The 21,004-nt window shown below is 45.4% G+C and overlaps 1 protein-coding gene across 1 annotated transcript in view; it reads right to left on the reverse strand.

The window, feature by feature from the left end:
• Positions 1 to 15,484, reverse strand: part of LOC141145954 (3-hydroxyisobutyrate dehydrogenase, mitochondrial-like) — a 32,699-nt gene extending 17,215 nt beyond the window's left edge. Inside the window, exon 1 of the mRNA XM_073632746.1 lies at positions 15,327 to 15,484. Within this exon, the coding sequence (XP_073488847.1) occupies positions 15,327 to 15,399 (73 nt within the window). The 5' untranslated portion in view covers positions 15,400 to 15,484. The remainder of the gene's footprint in view (positions 1 to 15,326) is intronic.
• Between the last annotated feature and the right edge of the window lie 5,520 nt (positions 15,485 to 21,004).

Consider the following 21,004-nt stretch of genomic DNA (forward strand, 5'->3'; position numbering starts at 1 on the left):
TGTTAAATAGACTAATAAAAACCTGTTTTGCTTGTCGATTAGCATACAAAGTTGTTGATCCTGCCACAAATCTTGTAAGGATAAGCAGACGACAGGAGGCTGCTAGCCCAATCAGCTGCAACGGTGGAATTTCCCTCTCCGCCCCACATCACAAAGGGGAGGGATGCTGGTGATGAAACTGACCTAATATGGCCACATGGAGGTAGAAAGGCACTGGACATAGATTTTCACAGGTTATCAAAAAGTGGACAAAGTCATTACTTGAGCCCAATAGGCCTGCATTTGGCAGCTCCCTTCAAAACTGGGCATCTCCCTGGAGAAGACATTCACCCAAGTTGAGAAATCCAGGTTTAAATAGGTCAAAGTAGGAGTTCAAAGTATATATTGTTCAGCTGGTTACAACATACAGGGCAAAAAGTCCACCAACGTGTTTCAGGGGGTCACCCAATCCCCTTCACCGGGGCTGGGTGAAATTTCAGAATGTTAAATGGACTCCAAAGTACTCCTAAGCAGACTGATCTTAAGGCAGAGGATGTTCTAAGCAGTCAGTGTTCATGTTCACAGTAGAAATAGCCATACTATGTGGGTTATAGGCCACCTTCAGGTGATGGACACTGGCATACCCCAAGACAGGAAGTCCATTCCCTACATAACCCCTCCCACTACTGGGAATACCTCAGTTTTTGTAGCAAAGCAATATACGTGTATTAGAAGAGGGGAGAGACCTCTGTGTCCCATGATATACTCCAAGAAAAGGATTTTACAGGTAAACTGTTATAAAAATCCTATTTTCTTTATCATACATCACGGGACATAGAGCCATAGTAGTTGCTATGTGGGATGTCCCAGAGCAATGCCAACTGAAGGGAGGGAGACACAACAAAAGTAGGGCACCATGAGACTAGAGGACTTATACTGCCGCCCGAAGTACACTACGCCCAAAGGCGATATCCTCATGCCTTTTTACATCCACCTGATAGAAACGGGTAAATGTATGGACTGAAGACCAAGTTGCGGCCTTACAGATTTGAGCCATGGAAGCTTGGTGATGCACTGCCCATGAAGCACTAACAGCCCTTTGATTTGAGAGGGAGGAATCCTCTTCAAACCATAAGCTTGAACAATTACTTGCCGAATCCATTTAGAAATAGTAGATTTCAATGCTGCCTGTCCTTTTCTAGGACCTTCAGGCAACAAACAAAACATCCGTTTTTTGGATCTGAGCAGTCACCTTCAAGTAGACTTTGATTGCTCTCACCACATCAAGGGAATGTAGTTACTTCTCTTCCGTAGAACAGGGTTCTGGAAAAAATGAAGGTAGAACAATATCCTGGTTTAGATGAAAACCTGACACTACCTTCGCTAAAAAGTTAGGATGAGGACGCAATACCAGCTTATCCTTGTGAATAAATATGGCTCTTTACAAGAAAGAGCAGCCAACTCTGATACCCTTCTTGTAGAAGATATGGCTACCAGAAAAATTAGTTTCCTTGTCAAAAGGACCAAGGGGATATGCCGTATCGGCTCAAAAGGCTGTTTCTGCAATGCCGACAGAACTAAATTCAAGTCCCAAGGGTCCAGGGGTGCCCGAACTAGAGGATAAGGCCGCGTTACCCCCTGAATAAAGTTACGAACCAAAGAATGCGAAGCAAGTGGTCGTTGGAATAATGCCGATAAGGCCGAGACCTGGCCTTTGATAGTACTCAAGGCCAGCTTCATTTCTAAACCCATCTGCAGAAAGTAAAGGATTCTACCTATGACATACTTCCTGGGGTGCCAACCCCTAGATTCACACCAGGGGATATATGCCTTGCAGACTCTATAATATATGATTCTGGTGGCCGGCTTCCTTGCATTAATCAAGGTAGATACCACTGAACCTGAAAGCCCACGCTTCTTCAGCATATGGGTCTCAATAGCCAAACTGTTAAATTTAGCGTTTGTAAGGTAGGATGGAATACCGGACCCTGCGAGAGAAGGTCTGGACGAGGTGGTAGGGTCCATGGGTCCCCTACCGCATCCTTATGATCTCTGCATACCAGGATCTTCTGGGCCACAAGAATCATCGACTTCCCTTCCTGCTTGATCCTGCAAAGAAGTCATGGAAGCAGCAGAATAGGAGGGAATGTACAAATCAGTGAGAACTGATTCCACGGGAACAACAAGGCATCTGTTCCGCACGCTAGCAGACCCCTTGTACTTGACACAAAGTTGTTAATCTTTTTGTTGAGCCTGGACGCAAACAGATCTACGCCTGGTATCCCCCATCTTTGGCATATTGTCAGGAAGACATCGGGGAGAAGGGATCATTCTCCCGGGAACAACTGCTGGCGACTCAAATAGTCTACCTGCCAATTTTCTATTCCTGGAATGAAGACTGCTGAAAGGCAAGGTACATTGTTTTCCGCCCAAGTTAGCATATGATTCAGCTCTCTCTGGGCCGAACAATGCCCCCTTGGTGATTGATATAGGCTACTGCTGTGGCATTGTCGGATTGGATCCTGACAGGACAATTCCGTAACCTGAACATCCAGAACCTCAGGGCTAAGCGCGTTGCCCGAATCTCTAGAATGTTGATGGGCAAGGTCATTTCTGATCTGGACCATTTCCCTTGGACAGTCGCCTCTTCCAGGACTGTTCCCCAACCTGAAAGGCTGGCATCTGTTACCACCTTCCAGGTAACTGGTAGGAAGGATTTTCCCTTCTCCAGATTCTTGGTCATCAACCACCAACTGAGGCTCCGGCCTACCCCGGAGACAGGCACATTGGGAAATCTAGAGCTTGGACCTTTTTGTTCCAAGCCGATAGGATACTGTTTTGCAGCAGTCTCGAATGAAACTGAGCATAAGGAACGGCCTCAAATGAAGCCACCATCTTTCCCAACAACCTCATGCAAAAGTTGAATAGAGGGATTCTTCTTTGCCTTGACCACCTGAATCCGTTCCCTTATGACACGGATCTTCGCCGGCGGCAGGAATACCTTTTTCTGGGCTGTATCTATGATCAGACCCAAGTATTCTAATCTCCTTGATGGTTTTAAAGGAAGACTTCGCTAGGTTGAGAATCCAACCTAGGTATTCCAGGTAGTGGACTGTGGTGACCATACTCTGGTCTAAGCGGGCTACCGACTGGTCTATCAAGAGCAGATCATCTAGGTAAGCTATAATACCTTGGGACCTTAATCTGGCTAGAGGGGCCAGGACCTTTGCCAACACTCAAGGTGCAGTAGCTAGACCGAAAGGCAGAGCTACAAACTGAAAATGAAGATTTTCTACCTTGAAACAGATATTTCTGGTGAGCGGGAAAAATAGGCACATGGAGGTATACATCCTAGATGTCGATTGACGCCAGAAGTTCTCCACCTTGTAGGATGGAGACTACTGATTGGATTGACTCCATGCGAAAAGAGTGGATATTCAGTAACCGGTTTAGATCTTTGAGATCTAGAATGGGTCTGATGTCTCCATTCGGTTTCGGAACCGTGAAAAAGTATACTTAAAAAGAGAGACTTCTTTTTCTCTGGATCCTTGGGAACATTCGATCTGGAAAAAAAAAAAAAAAAAAAACCCACCCAACAACTCGAGGAGACGGGGACTCTCGGAACTCTAGAGATAGTCTTCCCCCCACTCGAGCGAGCGGAGGCGTCCCTTCACAGCTTGGGGAGGCTTTAGCGAACCCAAACAAGAAGTGGGCTTATCAACCGACTCAGTTAAGGGTAGAATAAATGTGGAGTGGACCAATTCAGTGAGATTGAGATTGTACCAACAATCTTTCAGATTGTGAAGCCGATCCCTCCGCATCTGACCCCCCCAGAAGAGGAGTCATCAGCCTCTTCACGGTCCCCTGAGAGGAATTAGTCTTCTCCCGCCCCCAGTTTCTCAGTTTGAGGGTCCTGGGTAATAGACGGGGACCTGTCGCTCTTTGTCCCACTCTGGGATGAGGTAAAGCCGCTAACCTTTGCTCCAATCCTAATATGGTTGAGGAAAAAACCTCTTCAGTAACAGACAGGGGCTGTGGTGTTGGAAACAGTTGCAACACTTGACAGCCCTGATGGCTCACTCTGACCAGCCACCTCTGATTTCTCAGGGGAGGATGCCATTGTTGAGATGAGTTTAGGCTTTCTTGAGTTTGAAGGAGGCCCTTTTTTGGAGTGTTTCTACCTCCCTTCTGACCATAGCCCGATGCACAAATGCAGAGGTACTACCAAAAGAAGTTGCATTCAATGCTTGAGAAAATAGTCCAGCAACTGCCACTGCTATTAGTGCTCAGCCTGATGCTTCAGTAAATGTGCCAAGGGAATGCCTGTGTCATCACTTACATGCCCCCTTTTGCTCTTGTGTCCCTCCGACAGCTGCAGCTAGCAAAATGGAGCTTTTTAAAACCTAGTCCCGCGCTGGACGTTCCCGCACGCCAACGCTGCACTAAGCCATGCCCCCTCCAGAACAACGCGCCCCCTCTCTTTTCAAAGAGCGTTTTCCCGCTTGGGCCTCCAATCCGACTGGATCGGCATGTGTGTGTGAGGGGGGTGGCGTGGAGGAGCTGGTGACAAACCTCCGTACAGCGGTAGTGGACGAACGGAGCGGCATCGCCGATCATTCTGCTTCCCCCTAGCCAGGGAGAGGGGGAGAGCTTCTACCCAGGTGGGGGGGTGTTTTTGGCATAAAAACTGCCAACATCTTACCGAAGCTCTGGGACTGCAAGCCACAGAGAACTCTGCAGCTTCTGCTGACACAGTGTGATCTGAGGAAAGCATGACAAGGTACGTGCTCTATAGAGCCCCCAGTGGTGACTTTTAGGCATGACAACATTTACTTTTTAAAGGAGACAATTCATAAAAGAATTTAAAATTCCTTAGAAATCTCCACTTACCTTTCCCACCGCAGGGATTCTGTGGTAAAACCAACAGACCGAAGCTTCACCCCTCACGATGGGCTCCTTTAAAAAACCTTCAGGAACCCTTTTTAATCGGGGAAACCACACACCTGGACCCGTAAAATACCCCACCAGGAAACTTTATGGCTGAAAAAAACCAAAAGCACTGGATCCCGGGGTCTAGCTCTCTAAAAAGAGAAGCATTACAGGTTAAACCTCGTCTCTTCCACCACGAGGCCAGGGTACTATTCAATTCGGACTGAAAGGACACTTTGAATTGATCCGGTTGCATAGCCTGTGCCAGCAAGGAGTATTCCAGTGGAGCTCAGCATAGCACATCTTTACTTGTGACCAACACCTAAGACACTGGCGAAAAAAACTGAGGTACTCCCAGTAGTGGGAGGGGTTATACAGGGAGTGGACTTCCTGTCTTTAGGGGGGTGTCAGTGTCCATCAACTGAAGGTGGCCTATAACCCAGATAGTAACTACTATGGCTCTGTGTCCCATGATGTATGGTAAAGAAAAATTAGAAGTCAGCAGCTACACTTACCTGTCCACGAATCCAATTGGCTCTCGGTTGCTGCCGTCTTAGCTAAGGGAAACCGGCAGTGAAGCCTTGCGGTTTCACAGCCGGTTCCCTACTGCATAAGACTCGGAGCGCGCTCTGCTTTGTGGATGGCCTGGCGAAGGGGGCAGGAGGAGGGGGGGGGCTGAAACTCTGGATGAGTTTGCCGTGGCAAAGTCAGCCAGAAGTGGGAGCGGGTACCTTTCAAAACCAGGAACCCCGCTCCCCCCGAAAAGGTGCCAAGCGTGGCAGTGGAGGGGGGTGGGAAGAGGAGGCAAATAAGCGGAGCTTCCTCTTTTGGGTTGAGCTCCACTTTAACTTCACCAACACCACCACCCATTGGTTGCCTGTATCAGTGTTTAACCCCACCCCTCCCTTTCCCTGCATCGCTAATCAGTAGTAGTGCATGCAGAGAGTGTTCCACCACCTGGCATTCTGCTGCTCAACAGATAGTGGGTGAACTGTTTGTGTTTGGGCACCCCTGCTTTAAAGTATTCCCCTTCAGCTGCCCAAGAGAAGTGGTTGGACTGCATTTTTTTTTTTTATATTGTGAAAGATAATGTTACGCCAAGTAAATTGATACCCAACATGTCACGCTTCAAAATTGTTCCTGCTGGTGGAATGGGGACAAACTTTTACCCAAAAAAAAAACAAAACAAACAAACATACTTTGTAATATTTTATTCTATCTTTTCATGTGACAACACTGAAGAAATGACACTTTGCTACAATGTAAAGTAGTGTGTACAGCTTGTATAACAGTGTAAATTTGCTGTCCCCTCAAAATAAAACTTAACACACAGCCATTAATGTCTAAACCGCTGGCAACGAAAGTAAGTACACCCCTAAGTGAAAATGTCCAAATTGGGTGCAATTAGCCATTTTCCCTCCATGGTGTCATGTGACTCATTAGTGTTATAAGGTATGGGGTGTGAATGGGGAGAGGGTATGTTAAATTTGGTGTCATCGCTCTCATTCTCTCATACTGGTCACTGGAAGTTCAACATGGCACCTCATGGCAAAGAACTCTCTAAAGCAGTGGTCATCAACCCTGTCCTCAGGGCCCACTAACAGGCCAGGTTTTATGTATTACCTTGGGGAGATGCAGACTAGAATACTGCAATCACCGAGCAGCAAATGAGATCACCTGTGATGTATTTCATTTATCTTGCAAACCTGGCCTGTTAGTGGGCCCTGAGAACAGGGTTGATGACCACTGCTCTAAAGGATCTGAAAAAAAAGAATTGTTGCTCTATATAAAGATGGCCTAAGTTAAGATAAGATAAGAAGATTGCCAAGACCATGAAACTGAGCTGCAGCACGATGGGCAAGACCATACAGCGGTTCAACAGAACAGGTTCCACTCAGAACAGGCCTCGCCATGGTCAACCAAAGAGGTTGAGTGCATGTGCTCAGCGTCATATCCAGAGGTTGTCTTTAGGAAATAAACGTATGAGTGCTGCCAGTGTTGCTGCAGAGGTTGAAGGGGTGGGGGTCAGCCTGTCAGTGTTCAGACCATATTCTGCATTTAGTCTGCATGGCTGTGCTCCCAGAAGGAAGCCTCTTCTAAAGATGATGCACAAGAAAGCCTGCTAACAGTTTGCTGAAGGCAAGCAGAGTAAGGACATGGATTACTGGAACCATGTCCTGTGATCTGATGAGACCAAGATAAACTTATTTGGTTTAGATGGTGTCAAGCATGTGGCGGCAATCAGGTGAGGAGTACAAAGACAAGTGTGTCTTGCCTACAGTCAAGCATGGTGGTGGGAGTGTCATGGTCTGGGGCAACATGAGTGCTGCCGGCACTGGAGAGCTACAGTTCATTGAGGGAACCATGAATGCCAACATGTACTGTGACATACTGAAGCAGAGCATGATTCCCTCCCTTCGGAGACTGGGCCGCAGGGCAGTATTCCAACATGATAACGACCACAACACACACCTCCAAGATGACCACTGCCTTGCTAAAGAAGCTGAGGGTAAAGGTGATGGACTGGCCAAGCATGTCTCCAGACCTAAACCCTATTGAGCATCCTCAAAACGGAAGGTGGAGGAGCGCAAGGTCTCTAACATACACTAGCTCCGTGATGTCATCATGGAGGAGTGGAAGAGGACTCCAGTGGCAACCTGTGAAGCTCTGGTGAACTCCATGCCCAAGAGGGTTAGGGCAGGGCTGGAAAATAATGGTGGCCACACAAAATATTGACACTTTGGGCACAATTTGGACATTTTCACTTAGGGGTCTACTCACTTTTGTTGCCAGTGGTTTAGACATTAATGGCTGTGTGTTAAGTTATTTTGAGGGAACAGAAAATGTACACTGTTATACAAGCTGTACACTTACTACTTTACATTGTAGCAAAGTGTCATTTCTTCAGTGTTGTCACGTGAAAAGACATAATTAAAATATTTACAAAAATGTGGAGGGGTATACTCACTTTTGTGAGATACTGTAATTGTGTCACTTTTATTCCTACTACAAGGAATGTAAACATCCCTTGTAATAGAAAAAAAAGAATTACAGGACCTCTTAAATATGAAATCTGGGGTCAAAAAGACCTCAGATCTCATATTTACAATACAAAAAAAAATAAAAATGGCCCTGTAAGAGCTATGGGCGGAAGTGATGTTTTGACGTCGCTTCCGCCCTGCATTGATATGGAGACGGGTGGGGGCCCATCTTCCCCTCACTCGTCTCCATGTCACACACAAGAGAGAAGATCCGATCGCCTCCAGTAAGCGGCGGAGGGCACCCACTCTGCCGCCGCCGATAAAAGTGATCTTGCGGCGAATCCGCGGCAGAGACCACTTTTATCTTGAAGCGGACCGCCCGCTGAAGAAGACGATACTGGGGTTATGACAGCTAGCTGCTGCCATAACAACAATATTCCTCTTCAAAGTATCGACGTACAACAACGGTGGGCGGTCCGGAAGTGGTTAATAAAAGTTCATTTCCCTTTAGATACACTCTTAGGTCCCATCACACCAGGTGCAGTGGCAGATGGCTGGACAATCCCACCCAGCATAGTCCAACCTCAAGAAGCAGCAAAATGCCTTATAACCCATAAGGCCAGTTAACCTTGTTGCGATAGCGTGCTGAAAAAGTCCACCATGCAGAACGTCTTTTCAGCACGACGTGATCCATCACGTGGCTATGCTGAGGCTTTGGGGAGACTCTGAATAGCAGTGTAGCCACACTAAAGAAAGAGGCGTCCCTTATTAAATCTTGAATTTATGATGGATAAATCACCCTCAAAAGAAAGATATACAGCAATTCTTACAGCAAGTGATACTAGGAGGTATGATTATAAAAAATTTTATTTTACATAAACATGTCATACTTACCCGCTCTGTGCAATGGTTTTGCATAGAGCAGCCATGATCCTCCTATTGTCAGGTCCCCCGCTGGCACTCTGGGCTCCTCCTCCCTGTTGAGAGCCCCCATAGTAAGCCGCTTGCTATGAGGCACTCGTGCATGCTAGCTCCCAAGCCCACAGAACGGGTCTCAGCCCTGTCCCCACTCACTGGCTGTAATTGACAAAACTGTGCCTCAGCCCATGAGGAGGGAGAGAGCCAAGAAAGTAGCTGTTCTCATGCACATCGCTGGATTGAGATTGGACACAGGCAAGTATCAGGGAGGGTCTGGGGGGAGCTGCATACAGAAGGTAAAAAAAAAAGAAAAAAAAAAAACCCTTTAAGCCTTCAGAACCACTTTAAGTGTGGCCTACAGATAACTAATTTGCCTAAATGGGTTCAGTAGCATTTTAAAGAGACACTTTCAGCGGAAATGCTAGTTGCTGTTCTGTTTCTGGCTTCAGTATTTCTGAGTTACTACCCCAGAGCAGGCATGTATTCAAGTGCGGTTAGCACACCTGACTTGCATATGTTTTCTAGGTCAGCGATCCAGAAGGCATTTAGGACACTGGATCAGAATAACCAACACTAGCAATTTTGGAATGAAAGCCCAACAATGGCAGCCTACATATGTTTTTCTTCAGGGGTTTTGGTCAATGATCTGAAACAAAAAAAAAAAAAAAAAAAAAAACTTATACTCCATAGACAACTCTCCATCATTTAATTTAACCTCCTATCAAGGCAGTCCTGTGAAATATGGGAGGTTTAATACAAAGATCATTTTAGGCTACCTCACTCAGTAAGCACCAAGTTCCATTCATTATACTTTGAAAGGGTGATGGAGGAAAAGAAACCTTATGACAGCCAAAAACACATTCTTGAGTACAAGTGGCGAGTCTGAATTCATAGTCCTGTAAGAAAGGTTAGCCGGCAAATTAGCCAAATTAAACCTTTTAATTTGTTTAGTGGTCCGTTTCCCCTCTGATTTGTTGATGTTGTTAATCTGGCTTATACTGTGCTAATTACTGTGCGCATTAAATTTAACAGACAAAAAAAGTTTAGAGAACAAATGTTCTGCCAAGTGTCTGAATGTAACTAAAAGCATTAAAAGGCTTAAGAAAAAAGGTAAAAATGAATTCCACATAATAAGAGATCAATTTGACTACAAATATATATTACAGCTGTCCAGATTGCTTGGCTGCTATTTTTATACCATTTGAATTTGCACTTCAAGTCCATTTTCGGGACATGCTTTCAGAGGTCTGCCACCTTCTTGAACTAGTTAAAAAAGGGGCCAAGAAGAAGGGGGTAAACCTCTGAAAGCTGTACAGCTCAGGCCAAGAAGAAGGGGGTAGACCTCTGAAAGCTGTACAGCTCAGGCCAAGAAGAAGGGGGCAGACCTCTGAAAGCTGTACAGCTCAGGCCAAGAAGAAGGGGGCAGACATCTGAAAGCTGTACAGCTCAAACCAAGACAAACGCAGTAGACCTCCAAACACTTGTCTTGAAAAAATAACTCTAGAATCATGTGCAGTACGCAATTGTGTTGTTACAAGCGCACTAATCTGGCCACACTCACCTTTCCAATGTCCTTGAAATACTTTCTAGAAAGGCAAACAGGGAGCAGTGATCATGTACTGTACTAGATAAAAATGGAAAGAATCTACAGAATCTACCAGGTAAAGACTTCATCAAGGTATATGATCCTATCATTACTAGAGAAATCAAATAGCATTTAAAGAGAACATGTCAGACGCTTTAAAATGTCTTATGTTACAGTAGACACCACAAGCCTTAGGTGCCAATTAAACAACCTGTATGCCCTTGTTATCCTGAAATCACGGGGGGTTGATTTACTAAAACTGGAGAGTAAAAAATATGGTGCAAGTGTGTATGGTAGCCAATCAGCTTCTAACTTCGGCTTGTTCAATTGAGCTTTGACAAACAAAATTAGATGCAGATTGGTTTCCATGCAGAGCTGCACCAGATTTTGCACTATCCAGTTTTATTAAATCAACTCCCATGCATTACTAAAGTAGTCCATACAGAGGGTGCTTTAGCCTACCCAATAGGCTACCCAATTATTTGTTCCTTCCAAAAGTACTTAATCAGCGGATGATTATTAGCAGCATGTAGACTGTGACTCAATCTGGCAAAATGGCTGGATCAGGCAATTGTTATCTCACATTTATGCACACTTTAGGTAATACCTTTCCTGCTTTGGGACTAGGCGCTGTCCTCGGAGATAAGCCCCACACACAATCCCCCTGTCCAAAGAGGACTCTTGGTGGCCAGTAAGGGCTCTTTCAATGGAAAGGGGGTTGACAGGTGGATGGGGCATAGCGCCAGAAACAAAACCAAAATCACATGGTAGGCCAAATAGACACGCTAATAAAAGTAATAGCAGGCATCTATTTATGACAGGGATTAAGCTAGACTTTAAAACTTTTAAAAGTTTAAAATTTACTAACAAATTACTGAAAATAGAACATATGTCAAGACAAATATTAGGGCTCCGGCCAATCATCTGTTTTTCTAGGTGAAAACAAAAGGGCTATCATTCTTATGCATATTTAACAACTTTCCACTTTTGTTGGAAAAAAAAAAAAAAAAACCCCACACACACCCCGCACAACATTCCCCTCTGGCTGATGTACATCACAAGGATTTTTTTAACAAACGTTGTTGCAGATTCCTACCTTTTGTTATTGTGAAGAAACAGCTGCTTGTCTGCGTCCACGTGCAAAATGAATGTGCACTGGAGTAATCGTATTATCAATCAGCTACTGCAATTGCAGGGTCCTAATGAGGAAAGTGGCAAGGTCTGCATCCCTTTAGACCCAATTTCCATTTTTTTTGTTGCAGGGGATGCCCAAAAAAAATAAATATCAGACATCTTAGTACAGACTTTTTGGAAAATCATTGAGCCAATCACACAAGCAGCAAATGAACACCGCCTGTGTACAAAATAGCATTAGCTTATCAAGTGACAGGGTCTTCGAATGTGACTCATTGAATAGAGAAGTAAGACCCCTTTCACAATGAGGCGCTTGAAAACTGCCCATAAAACATTGGGCACATTTGCAGCGCTTCCCATTCATTTCAATGAACAGGGGCATTTTTGAGGCGCCTTTTTTAAGCCCTCCAAACATGCTGCTTCACGGACTTTAACCGCCCCGTCCCAGTGTGAAAGGATCCATTGATATTAATGGGAAGCAAATTTCAGGAGCTTTTCGGGCTCTTTTTTTAGCGTGATAGCACCTGAAAAGCACCTCAGTGTGAAAGGGGTCCAAGATAACAGATGACAACCTTTGTGGTTGCACCTTAAAAAAACAAGTCGCTCAACTATTTCTATCTTAACAGTTTCATGCAAAGTGGTTGTAGACCAGTAGACATCTCTCCAAGAATGATAGGGGAAAAGGTAACTGGACATCCTTGAAGGACTCATACAAAGATGATTTGCAATCTAAGAAACCGCTTAGACTGTGAAATCTTAGTTCCCTTCATTCCATAAAAATGGGAACAGCTGGCTATCAGTCACGACGTTCCCAGTTTGCTAGAAAATGTATATCTAATAAGGATTGCTTCCAAGATCATAAATGCTCTTTCAATCTTGAATATCAATGTCCTAAAACCATTGCATAGCATACTTTTTTCTGACCATGTATGCCCACCTTTCCCAAGTGTTTGCAGAGCAAATACACAGTCCACCTTTCTTAGATGAGGAAGATGGATCCTTCTAGGGGTTGCATTTTAGATAAAATAAATAAATAAAATAAATAGAAATCAAAAAAAAAAATATCAGGAAAGTGGTACCTCAGACAAAGATTGTAGAACAAGGTGAGGACCTTTCTGGCTGTTTATGTGCGCCTTGGGGAGATGTATCCTCACATCCTATATGGTCACCAGCATAGAAAGGGAAACGGATCTCTCTGCCAAGGTGGCAGACAGAAATAAAACCATAATAACAGTGGTTTTAAAAATACTCCATTTATAGAAGTAAAATTTTGACTTTTGACCCATTTACAGGGAAGCATGCTAAGGTGCAGCTAGGGACCGCCATTATTCTCAGTGCAGTTCACCAATTGCATGCAGCAGACTACATCTTTGAGAATTTGCAGGAACATTGGCTGCTACCACAAGTCTAAAATCAAAACACAGAGGTAAAGGCTCCTAGAAAGATTTTGAGCTTAAAGAAGAGCTCCAGTCTGGGCAAAAAAAAAAAGTTAGCAGCTACAAAAACTGTAGCTGCTGACGTTTAATAGAAGGACACTTACCTGTCCAGGGCTCTAGCAATGTCAGCACCCCGTGCCGATTCAATAATCAGTTTTGGGTGCAGGCACAAACATCTTCACTAAAGCCTTCAGGGTTCACAGCCGGTTTCCTACATGGTTACTGAATTGTCCCCTCTTATGGTACGTAAGGTTTTTAGCTTAATGTATTCTCTGCATTACGGGCTGAGGAAAAAAAAAAAAAAAACCCCATGCACAGTATTTTCCATGTGTTTCAATGGCCCTAGTTCACACCAATGCAGTGCGTTCTAGTGCAGTTAAAAGTAGAACATGCTGCATTTCTTCTGTATGGAACACAGCAAAACTGTAAAGGAACACATCAATAACACATCATAAACCTGCATGCAGAAATTATGATGTGAACTGGCACTAAAGAAAAAAAAAACCCTTGATCCAGTGCAGATCAGCCAGCAGCAGGAGCTGCTATCAATCAAACCCTGTTTGGAGGGTGGGGCTGAACTATAGGTATCTATAGACCCACACAGCCCAGCATGGGCTACAGCCCGCTTGTGTGCCCCCATGGCAAGCCGCTTGCTACGGAGGCACTTGGAAGGGAGTGGGAGCACGGCGGAGGACCTCAGAAGAGGATTGGGGCTGCTCTGGGCAATATTATTGCCCAGAGCAGGTAAGTATAATATGTTCACTATTTTAAACAGAAAAATATATAATAATAATGTTTACAAATACTGTTAAAAAAAATAAAGAATGCCATACTGCAAAAGCATGAGACAAGATGCGCAGAGGCAGCCTGAAAAAAAGATCCACAAGAAGGAAAGGCAACATGGACACAATAAGTGTACTTGTTCATATGCAATGCATTATATAATACTGCCATTTTCCTGTGGGGTATGGGGGGTCCTCTTCAAAGTGGACTGAGGGCTATGCCCTTCATGGGGAAATGAGAGCAAGTATATGATAGAAAAGGCCCTTGCTATATAATAAAAATTTACAAAAAAAACAAAAAAAACAAAACACACACACACGTTTAGAAGCTGCACAGATGTTGAATATCTACTGGGGCCTCTTGATGGCATATGCCATTTTCTAGAAAAGGTGAACTTCAGCTTTAAAGCCTATCCCTGGGGAAAGGAAAATTCCTCCATTGCAGTGGAGCTGCCCTGCAACTGTTAAAATATAAAACAGTAGGAGTGTGTGTTATATATATATTTTACATATTTTTTTTTTTTTTTTTTTATTATGGATACATTAAAGAGGGATTCCAACCCCTGTCAGTTTTTATTGCTGTCTGTGCCCCTATTCACTCTCTCCATTTGTCCTTTTTACCATGATAATGAAAGTAAAAGGAAAATCGCACATTTTGGGTTGTCCCAGGAACAGGGAGAGTGGGGAAATTTTCCAATGAGGACAGTCATTCTTAGGGATTGCTGCACTTTAGAGGCATTTTCTCTCACTTCCTGGTTTGGCTATGGAACAAGAAGTGAAGAAAAATCTCCCCAGTGGGACACAAATGATAAAAATAAACCTTACAGGGCTTATAACCCCCTCCTTACTCCATCCAAAAAAAAAAAAAGTTGCCTTTAGTTCTACTTTAAATGCTCATTTAGGTCTAGTGGGTACAAGAAAAGCAGTTTTACCTACCCCATTCTCTTCTCCACTCTACTCTCCTACACGCCAGCAGTGGATGGTCCTTCAGTGTCCAATGTAGGAATGTAGGGATACTGAACTTGTTGTCACAGAACTGGCGGCTGCCAGAACATGGGGTAGAAGAAGTCATGGGGACCGGTCATACAGCCTGAACCGAGGATCAGGTAAGTAAGAGTGCTTTCTTGAGGGCCCACCCAGACCTAAATGAACATTGAACCCTTGCATGGCAGGGGCAGCCCCCATCTGATGGAGCAGGTTTCCTTTCCCCGGAGTTCAGCTTTAATGAATGGTGATGAATAACATGGGTTTTTTTTGTCACTGCACATAATCCACTGACTACATGATGCCACAGTGCCCTCCATTGTGTCATTTCCAGTATGAAAACTTTATGTATAATAACAAAAGCTGACAATTATAAACATACAAGATAATAAACCTCAGCCTGCCAGCTGGGTATAGCAGGCAGTAAAAGAATGGCAGATGAGGGAGTCTGAAGACACACTAGACAGGTTATTGCTCATAAATCTCATTGTTTTCTCTCCAATAAACCTTCACTGTCAGCATTCCTTTATATGTACATTGTGGGGAGCCAGGTGACCCCCGTAATAATACAATGATCCCTGCACAGATTGAGGCTTACCCACTGCAAAGCGTGCATGCCTGCTGACAGAGCTGTGCAAAGCACTGCAAGACTTCCTTAACAGAGCTGCCATGCTTCCTCCCTGCTGACCTCCACTTCTTGGGATCCTTGTTTAGTCGCCCTCAGTGACGTACCAAGCGACTGACAGCTCATGTAGCCAATAGCTGCCAAGGTTTGCGGCAGCACGGCCAATGAACGGAGATAAAACCACCACGCCCCCCACACTCCTCTGGTTGCAGAATGACTGAGGAGCTTCCCAGCTGCTTGCTGCGCTCTATTGGCTGAGACGGGAAGAAGAGATGCTGTGATTGGCTGGTGAAGAGGTTCTGCTAGTTTGTAGTTACATATATATTCTGCATTGATTATAGTAAATGGGACAGTGAATGAGAAATCCCGGCATTCCTGTGCAGCAGGCTGGCTTTCTGCCATTCATGATTTCATGTTCTGATAAGGATCGCTGGCTTTGTTGCTGCAGCTGGAGAAAAAATCCTTCAGATGTCTGACATCTGTCAAATACAGATCCTGCTTCATCACAGAAGGTCACCATATACGTGACAATCTCTCTGTACAATCTTCTTACAACTATGCAGTGCAAGAGCCTGCCTGATTGGATACACATTCATTGAACAGATTATGTACTGTAGGTCTTCGTATTGCATAGTGAGGTTGATTTACTAAAACAGTAGAATGCAAACTCTGGTGCAGTTCTGCATAGAAACCAATCGGCTTCCATTTTTTTTGTTAAAGGATAAGTTCACCTTTACAGATAAATCTATAAGGTAAACTTACACAGGACCCCCCCCCCCAGTCCCGCTGACCTGCAGTGCGGCGTTCTCCCATTCCGATTCTATAGCCATGCTTCCTGTTTATCAGTGCAGCCCCAACAGTGCCCAGCAGTCATGTGAGTCAGTGCCCAGCAGTCATGCCAATCAGTGCTGCCTTTCAGTGCCCATCAGTGTCTGCTCATCAGTGCCCATCATTGCCGCCTATCAGTGCTCATTAGTGCTGCATATCAGTGCCCATCAGTGCTGCATATTAGTGCCTCCTCACCAGTGCTACCTCATCAGTGCCCTTCAGTGCTGTCTCACCAGTGCCCATCAGCGCAGCCTCATCAGCGCACATCAGTGAAAGAGAAAAATTACTTTTACTATTACTATTTACAAAATTTTATAACAGAAACTAAGAAAAAGTTTTTTTTTTTGTTTTTTTTTTTTAATTTTCGGTCTTTTTTCGTTTTTAGCACAAAAAAAATAAACTTAGTGGTGACTAATACCACCAAAAGAAAGCTCTATTTGTCTCAATAAAAAATATAAAAATTTCATTTGGGTACAGTGTTGCATGACCGCGTCATTCAAGGTGGGACAGCGCTGAAAGCCAAAAATTGGCCTTGGCAGGAAGAGGGAAAAAGTGCCCAGTAGGCAAGTAGTTACAAACAGTACATACAGTACACCCAATGTACAAACAGGTATTATCAGCAAAGGACCTGATAGGAGTCCTGGTGGAATTTTGCACATATACCCAGGTATACAGTATATAATTATATATTTATAAAGATCAGTGGTGGCAGCTCACCATGCAGGGTGCAGGGGCGCCACCCCCCTAATCCATGCGCCCCGGCCCCTAATCTACATGCATGGATTCCAAATTTTTTTTTTTTATTTAATTTTTTAGAAGCACATGATTAGAGCAGGCTCTAACTGGCTTCAAAAAGGGTGGGCTCTGGGCACTAGTTGTGTGACAGCGAATTAATGAAAAAAAAAAAAAAAAAAATATTTACTGATGTCTTCGTGTTTCTCCTCCTGGCCAATCAGAAAGCGGGTCCTGAGACCCCATTGGCCAGAGTCCTAAGACTCGATTGGCCGTGAGTCCTAAGTCCTGATTGGCTGGGAGGAGAAGCGACTCGGGAGGAGACGCAGGGGGGAAGCCGCGACCTGGATCGGGTAAGTGCGTGGCTGGCGGGGGGCCTGGCAAGCGATGCGGCTATTGAGCGAGGGGGGGAGCATCGATCGACTGAGTTGGTTGGTTGGCGGGGGGGGGCTGGCTGGCTGGGCCCCCCCCCAAGAAAATTGAGCACCTGCTGTACCCTCCTGCCCCCTGTACTGTGCCCACTTAACCTCCCCCTCCTGTGCTGTCCCTTCTGCTGCCTCCTTTACTGTACCCTCCTGCCCCCTGTGCTGTGCCTTCCTGTTCCCCCTGTACTGTACCCACTGCTCCCTGTACTGTGTCCACTTACCCTATCCCTGTGCTGTAACCTCTTTATACAGTTAATTTTTATTGCTTGAATTAATTTTCCCATTATGGGTGTAAGTGGGGCCTCATGCCTAAGGCCTCACAAAGTCAAGAGCCACCTCTGCCTGCAGCACAGTGCTAGAGGGCTTCCTTTGACAGGCAAGTCTGTCATATTGTTCTAAGATGTGGTGCATTCTAGAACATTATGGCATAAACCTGCGGGGGCCCATTTTTAAAGCGTTTTTTAAATCACGTTTACTAATGCTTTAAAGGGGAAGTCTACCCTAACACTAAAATCTCTAAATCTACAGGCATCGATGATCTAGAACTAACCTTTCTAGCCCTGTAAAGAAGAAATCGCTATATATACCTTTTTTTAAGCCGATCAGGTCCAGTCTCCAAGCGGAGGAAGCTCTGCAAAGGACACAGCCGACAACAGCTGTGAAATGAATGGGAAGTGATGTCACCCACATACTTGCCAACTGTTCTGAATTTCCCGGGACATTCCTGGGATTTGGACCTTTGTCCCGGTCTTACTGTTTCCAGGGAAATGTCCCAGGAAATGATGTAAGGAGGGACTCTGCTCTGGGGACACCTGATGTAAGAAGGGACTCCGCTCTGGGGACACCTGATGTAAGAAGGGACTCCGCTCTGGGGACACCTGATGTAATAAGGGACTCCGCTCTGGGGACACCTGATGTAAGAAGGGACTCCGCTCTGGGGACACCTGATGTAAGAAAGGACTCCGCTCTGGGGACACCTGATGTAAGAAAGGTCTCCGCTCTGGGGACACCTGATGTAAGGAAGGACTCCGCTCTGGGGACACCTGATGTAAGGAAGTACTCCACTCTGGGGACACCTGATATAAGGAGGGACTCCTCTCTGGGGACACCTGATATAAGGAGGGACTCCTCTCTGGGGACACCTGATATAAGGAGGGACTCTGCTCTGGGGACACCTGATGTTAGGAGGGACTCCACTCTGGGGACACCTAATGTAAGGAAGGACTCCACTCTGGGAACACCTGATGTAAGGAAGAACTCCGCACTGGGGACACCTGATGTAAGGTAGGACTCCGCTCTGGGGACACCTGATGTAAGAAAGGACTCCGCACTGGGGACACCTGATGTAAGGTAGGACTCCGCACTGGGGACACCTGATGTAAGAAAGGACTCCGCTCTGGGGACACCTGATGTAAGGAAGGACTCTGCTCTGGGGACACCTGATGTAAGGTAGGACTCCGCACTGGGGATACCTGATGTAAGGACGGACTCTGCTCTGGAGACACCCCATGTAAGGAACGATTCGGCTGGGGACACCTGATGTAAGGAGGGACTCTGTTGGGGGCATCTGATGTAAGGAGGGACTCTGCTGGGAATGCCTGATGTAAGGAGGGACTCTACTGGGGGCACTTGATGTAAGGAGGGACTCTGCTGGAAATGCCAGGTGTAAGGAGGGATTCTACTGGGGGCACCTGATGTAAGGAGGGACTCTACTGGGGGCACCTGATGTAAGGAGGGACTTCGCTGGGGACACCTGATGTAAGGAGGGACTCTGCTGGGGACACCTGGTGTAAGGAGGGACTCCGCTGGGAATGACCAATGTAAGGATCCTGTTTAATTTGTTCATAAACGACCTGGAGGATGGGGTAAACAGTTCAATCTCTGTATTTGCAGACGATACTAAGCTAAGCAGGGCAATAACTTCTGCGCAGGATGTGGAAACCTTGCAAAAAGATCTGAACAAATTGATGGAGTGGGCAACTACATGGCAAATGAGGTTCAATGTAGAAAAATGTAAAATAATGCATTTGAGTGGCAAAAATATGAAAGCATTCTATACACTGGGGGGGAGAACCTCTGGGGGAATCTAGGATGAAAAAGGACCTGGGGGTCCTAGAAGATGATAGGCTCAGCAATGGCATGCAATGCCAAGCTGCTGCTAACAAAGCAAACAGAATATTGGCATGCATTAAAAAGAGGGATTAATTCCAGAGATAAAAACGATAATTCTCCCGCTCTACAAGACTCTGGTCCGAACCGCACCTAGAGTATGCTGTCCAGTTCTGGGCACCAGTCCTCAGGAAGGATGTACTGGAAATGGAATGAGTACAAGAAGGGCAACAAAGGTAATAAAGGGTCTGGAGGATATTATGAGGAAAGGTTGCGAGCACTGAACTTATTCTCTCTGGAAAAGAGACACTTGAGAGGGGATATGAGTTCAATATACAAATGCCATACTGGTGACCCCACAATAGGGATAAAACTTTTTCGTGGAAGGGAGTTTAACAAGACTTGTGGCCACTTATTAGAATTAGAAGAAAAAAGGTTTAACCTTAAACTACGTAAGAGCCGCAAGGATGTGGAATTCCCTTCCACGGGCGGTGGTCTCAGCGGGGGGCATTGATAGTTTCAAGAAACTATTAGATAAGCACCTGAAAGACCGCAACATACAGGGATATACAATGTAATACTGACATATAATCACACACATAGGTTGGACTTGATGGACTTGTGTCTTTTTTCAACCTCACCTACTATGTAACTATGTAACTATGTAAGGAGGGACTCCGCTGGGAATGCCTGATGTAAGGAGGGACTCTGCTGGGAATGCCTGATGTAAGGAAGGACTCCGCTGTGAATGCCTGATGTAAGGAGGGACTCTGCTGGGAATGCCTGATGTAAGGAGGGACTCCGCTGGGGGCACCTGATGTAAGGAGGGACTCTGCTGGCAATGCCTGATGTAAGGAGGGACTCTACTGGGGACACCTGATGTAAGGAGGGACTCTGCTGGCAATGCCTGATGTAAGGAGGGACTCTGCTGGGAATGCCTGATGTAAGGAGGGACTCCATTGGGGACACCTGATGTAAGGAGGGACTCTGCTGGGAATGCCTGGTGTAAGGACCTACTCTGCTGAGGACACCTGTTGGCATCTGGTGGCAGGCGACATGGCAAGTGACACACTCAGAGCTCCCACTGATTATGCATTATGGTGTGTTGAATGATTTAATTTAATATTACAATGTAATAATAGAAATAATGTGCTTCAATCACCCTGACATCATAACAACAATGGTGTCGGGATGATTGAAGCGCTAACACCAGGTGTTTGGAGTATCTTTATCTGCTGATTGTTAAACTTTCTGGAATACACATATTTCTATTGGTGTATGGTGTAGGATCTGGGCTTGCTGTCCCTCCATCCCTCTTTCTTACCTTCCTTCTCTCTCCTTCCCTCCTTATTTCTTTCTGCCTCCATCCGTCGTTCATCTCAGACTCAAACCGCACCCCATGTCATGTCTGGGGGGAAACCAGGCACCGCTCATCACCTGGTAAATACCATCCCTACAAAAGAAGCATGGTGGTGGCAGCATCATGCTGTGGGGATGTTTTTCAGTGGCAGGAACTGGGAGACTAGTCAGGATCAAGGGAAAGGTTCATCTGCCAAT

This window comes from Aquarana catesbeiana, linkage group LG05, assembly GCF_042186555.1.
Source record: "Aquarana catesbeiana isolate 2022-GZ linkage group LG05, ASM4218655v1, whole genome shotgun sequence".
NCBI lineage: Eukaryota > Metazoa > Chordata > Amphibia > Anura > Ranidae > Aquarana > Aquarana catesbeiana.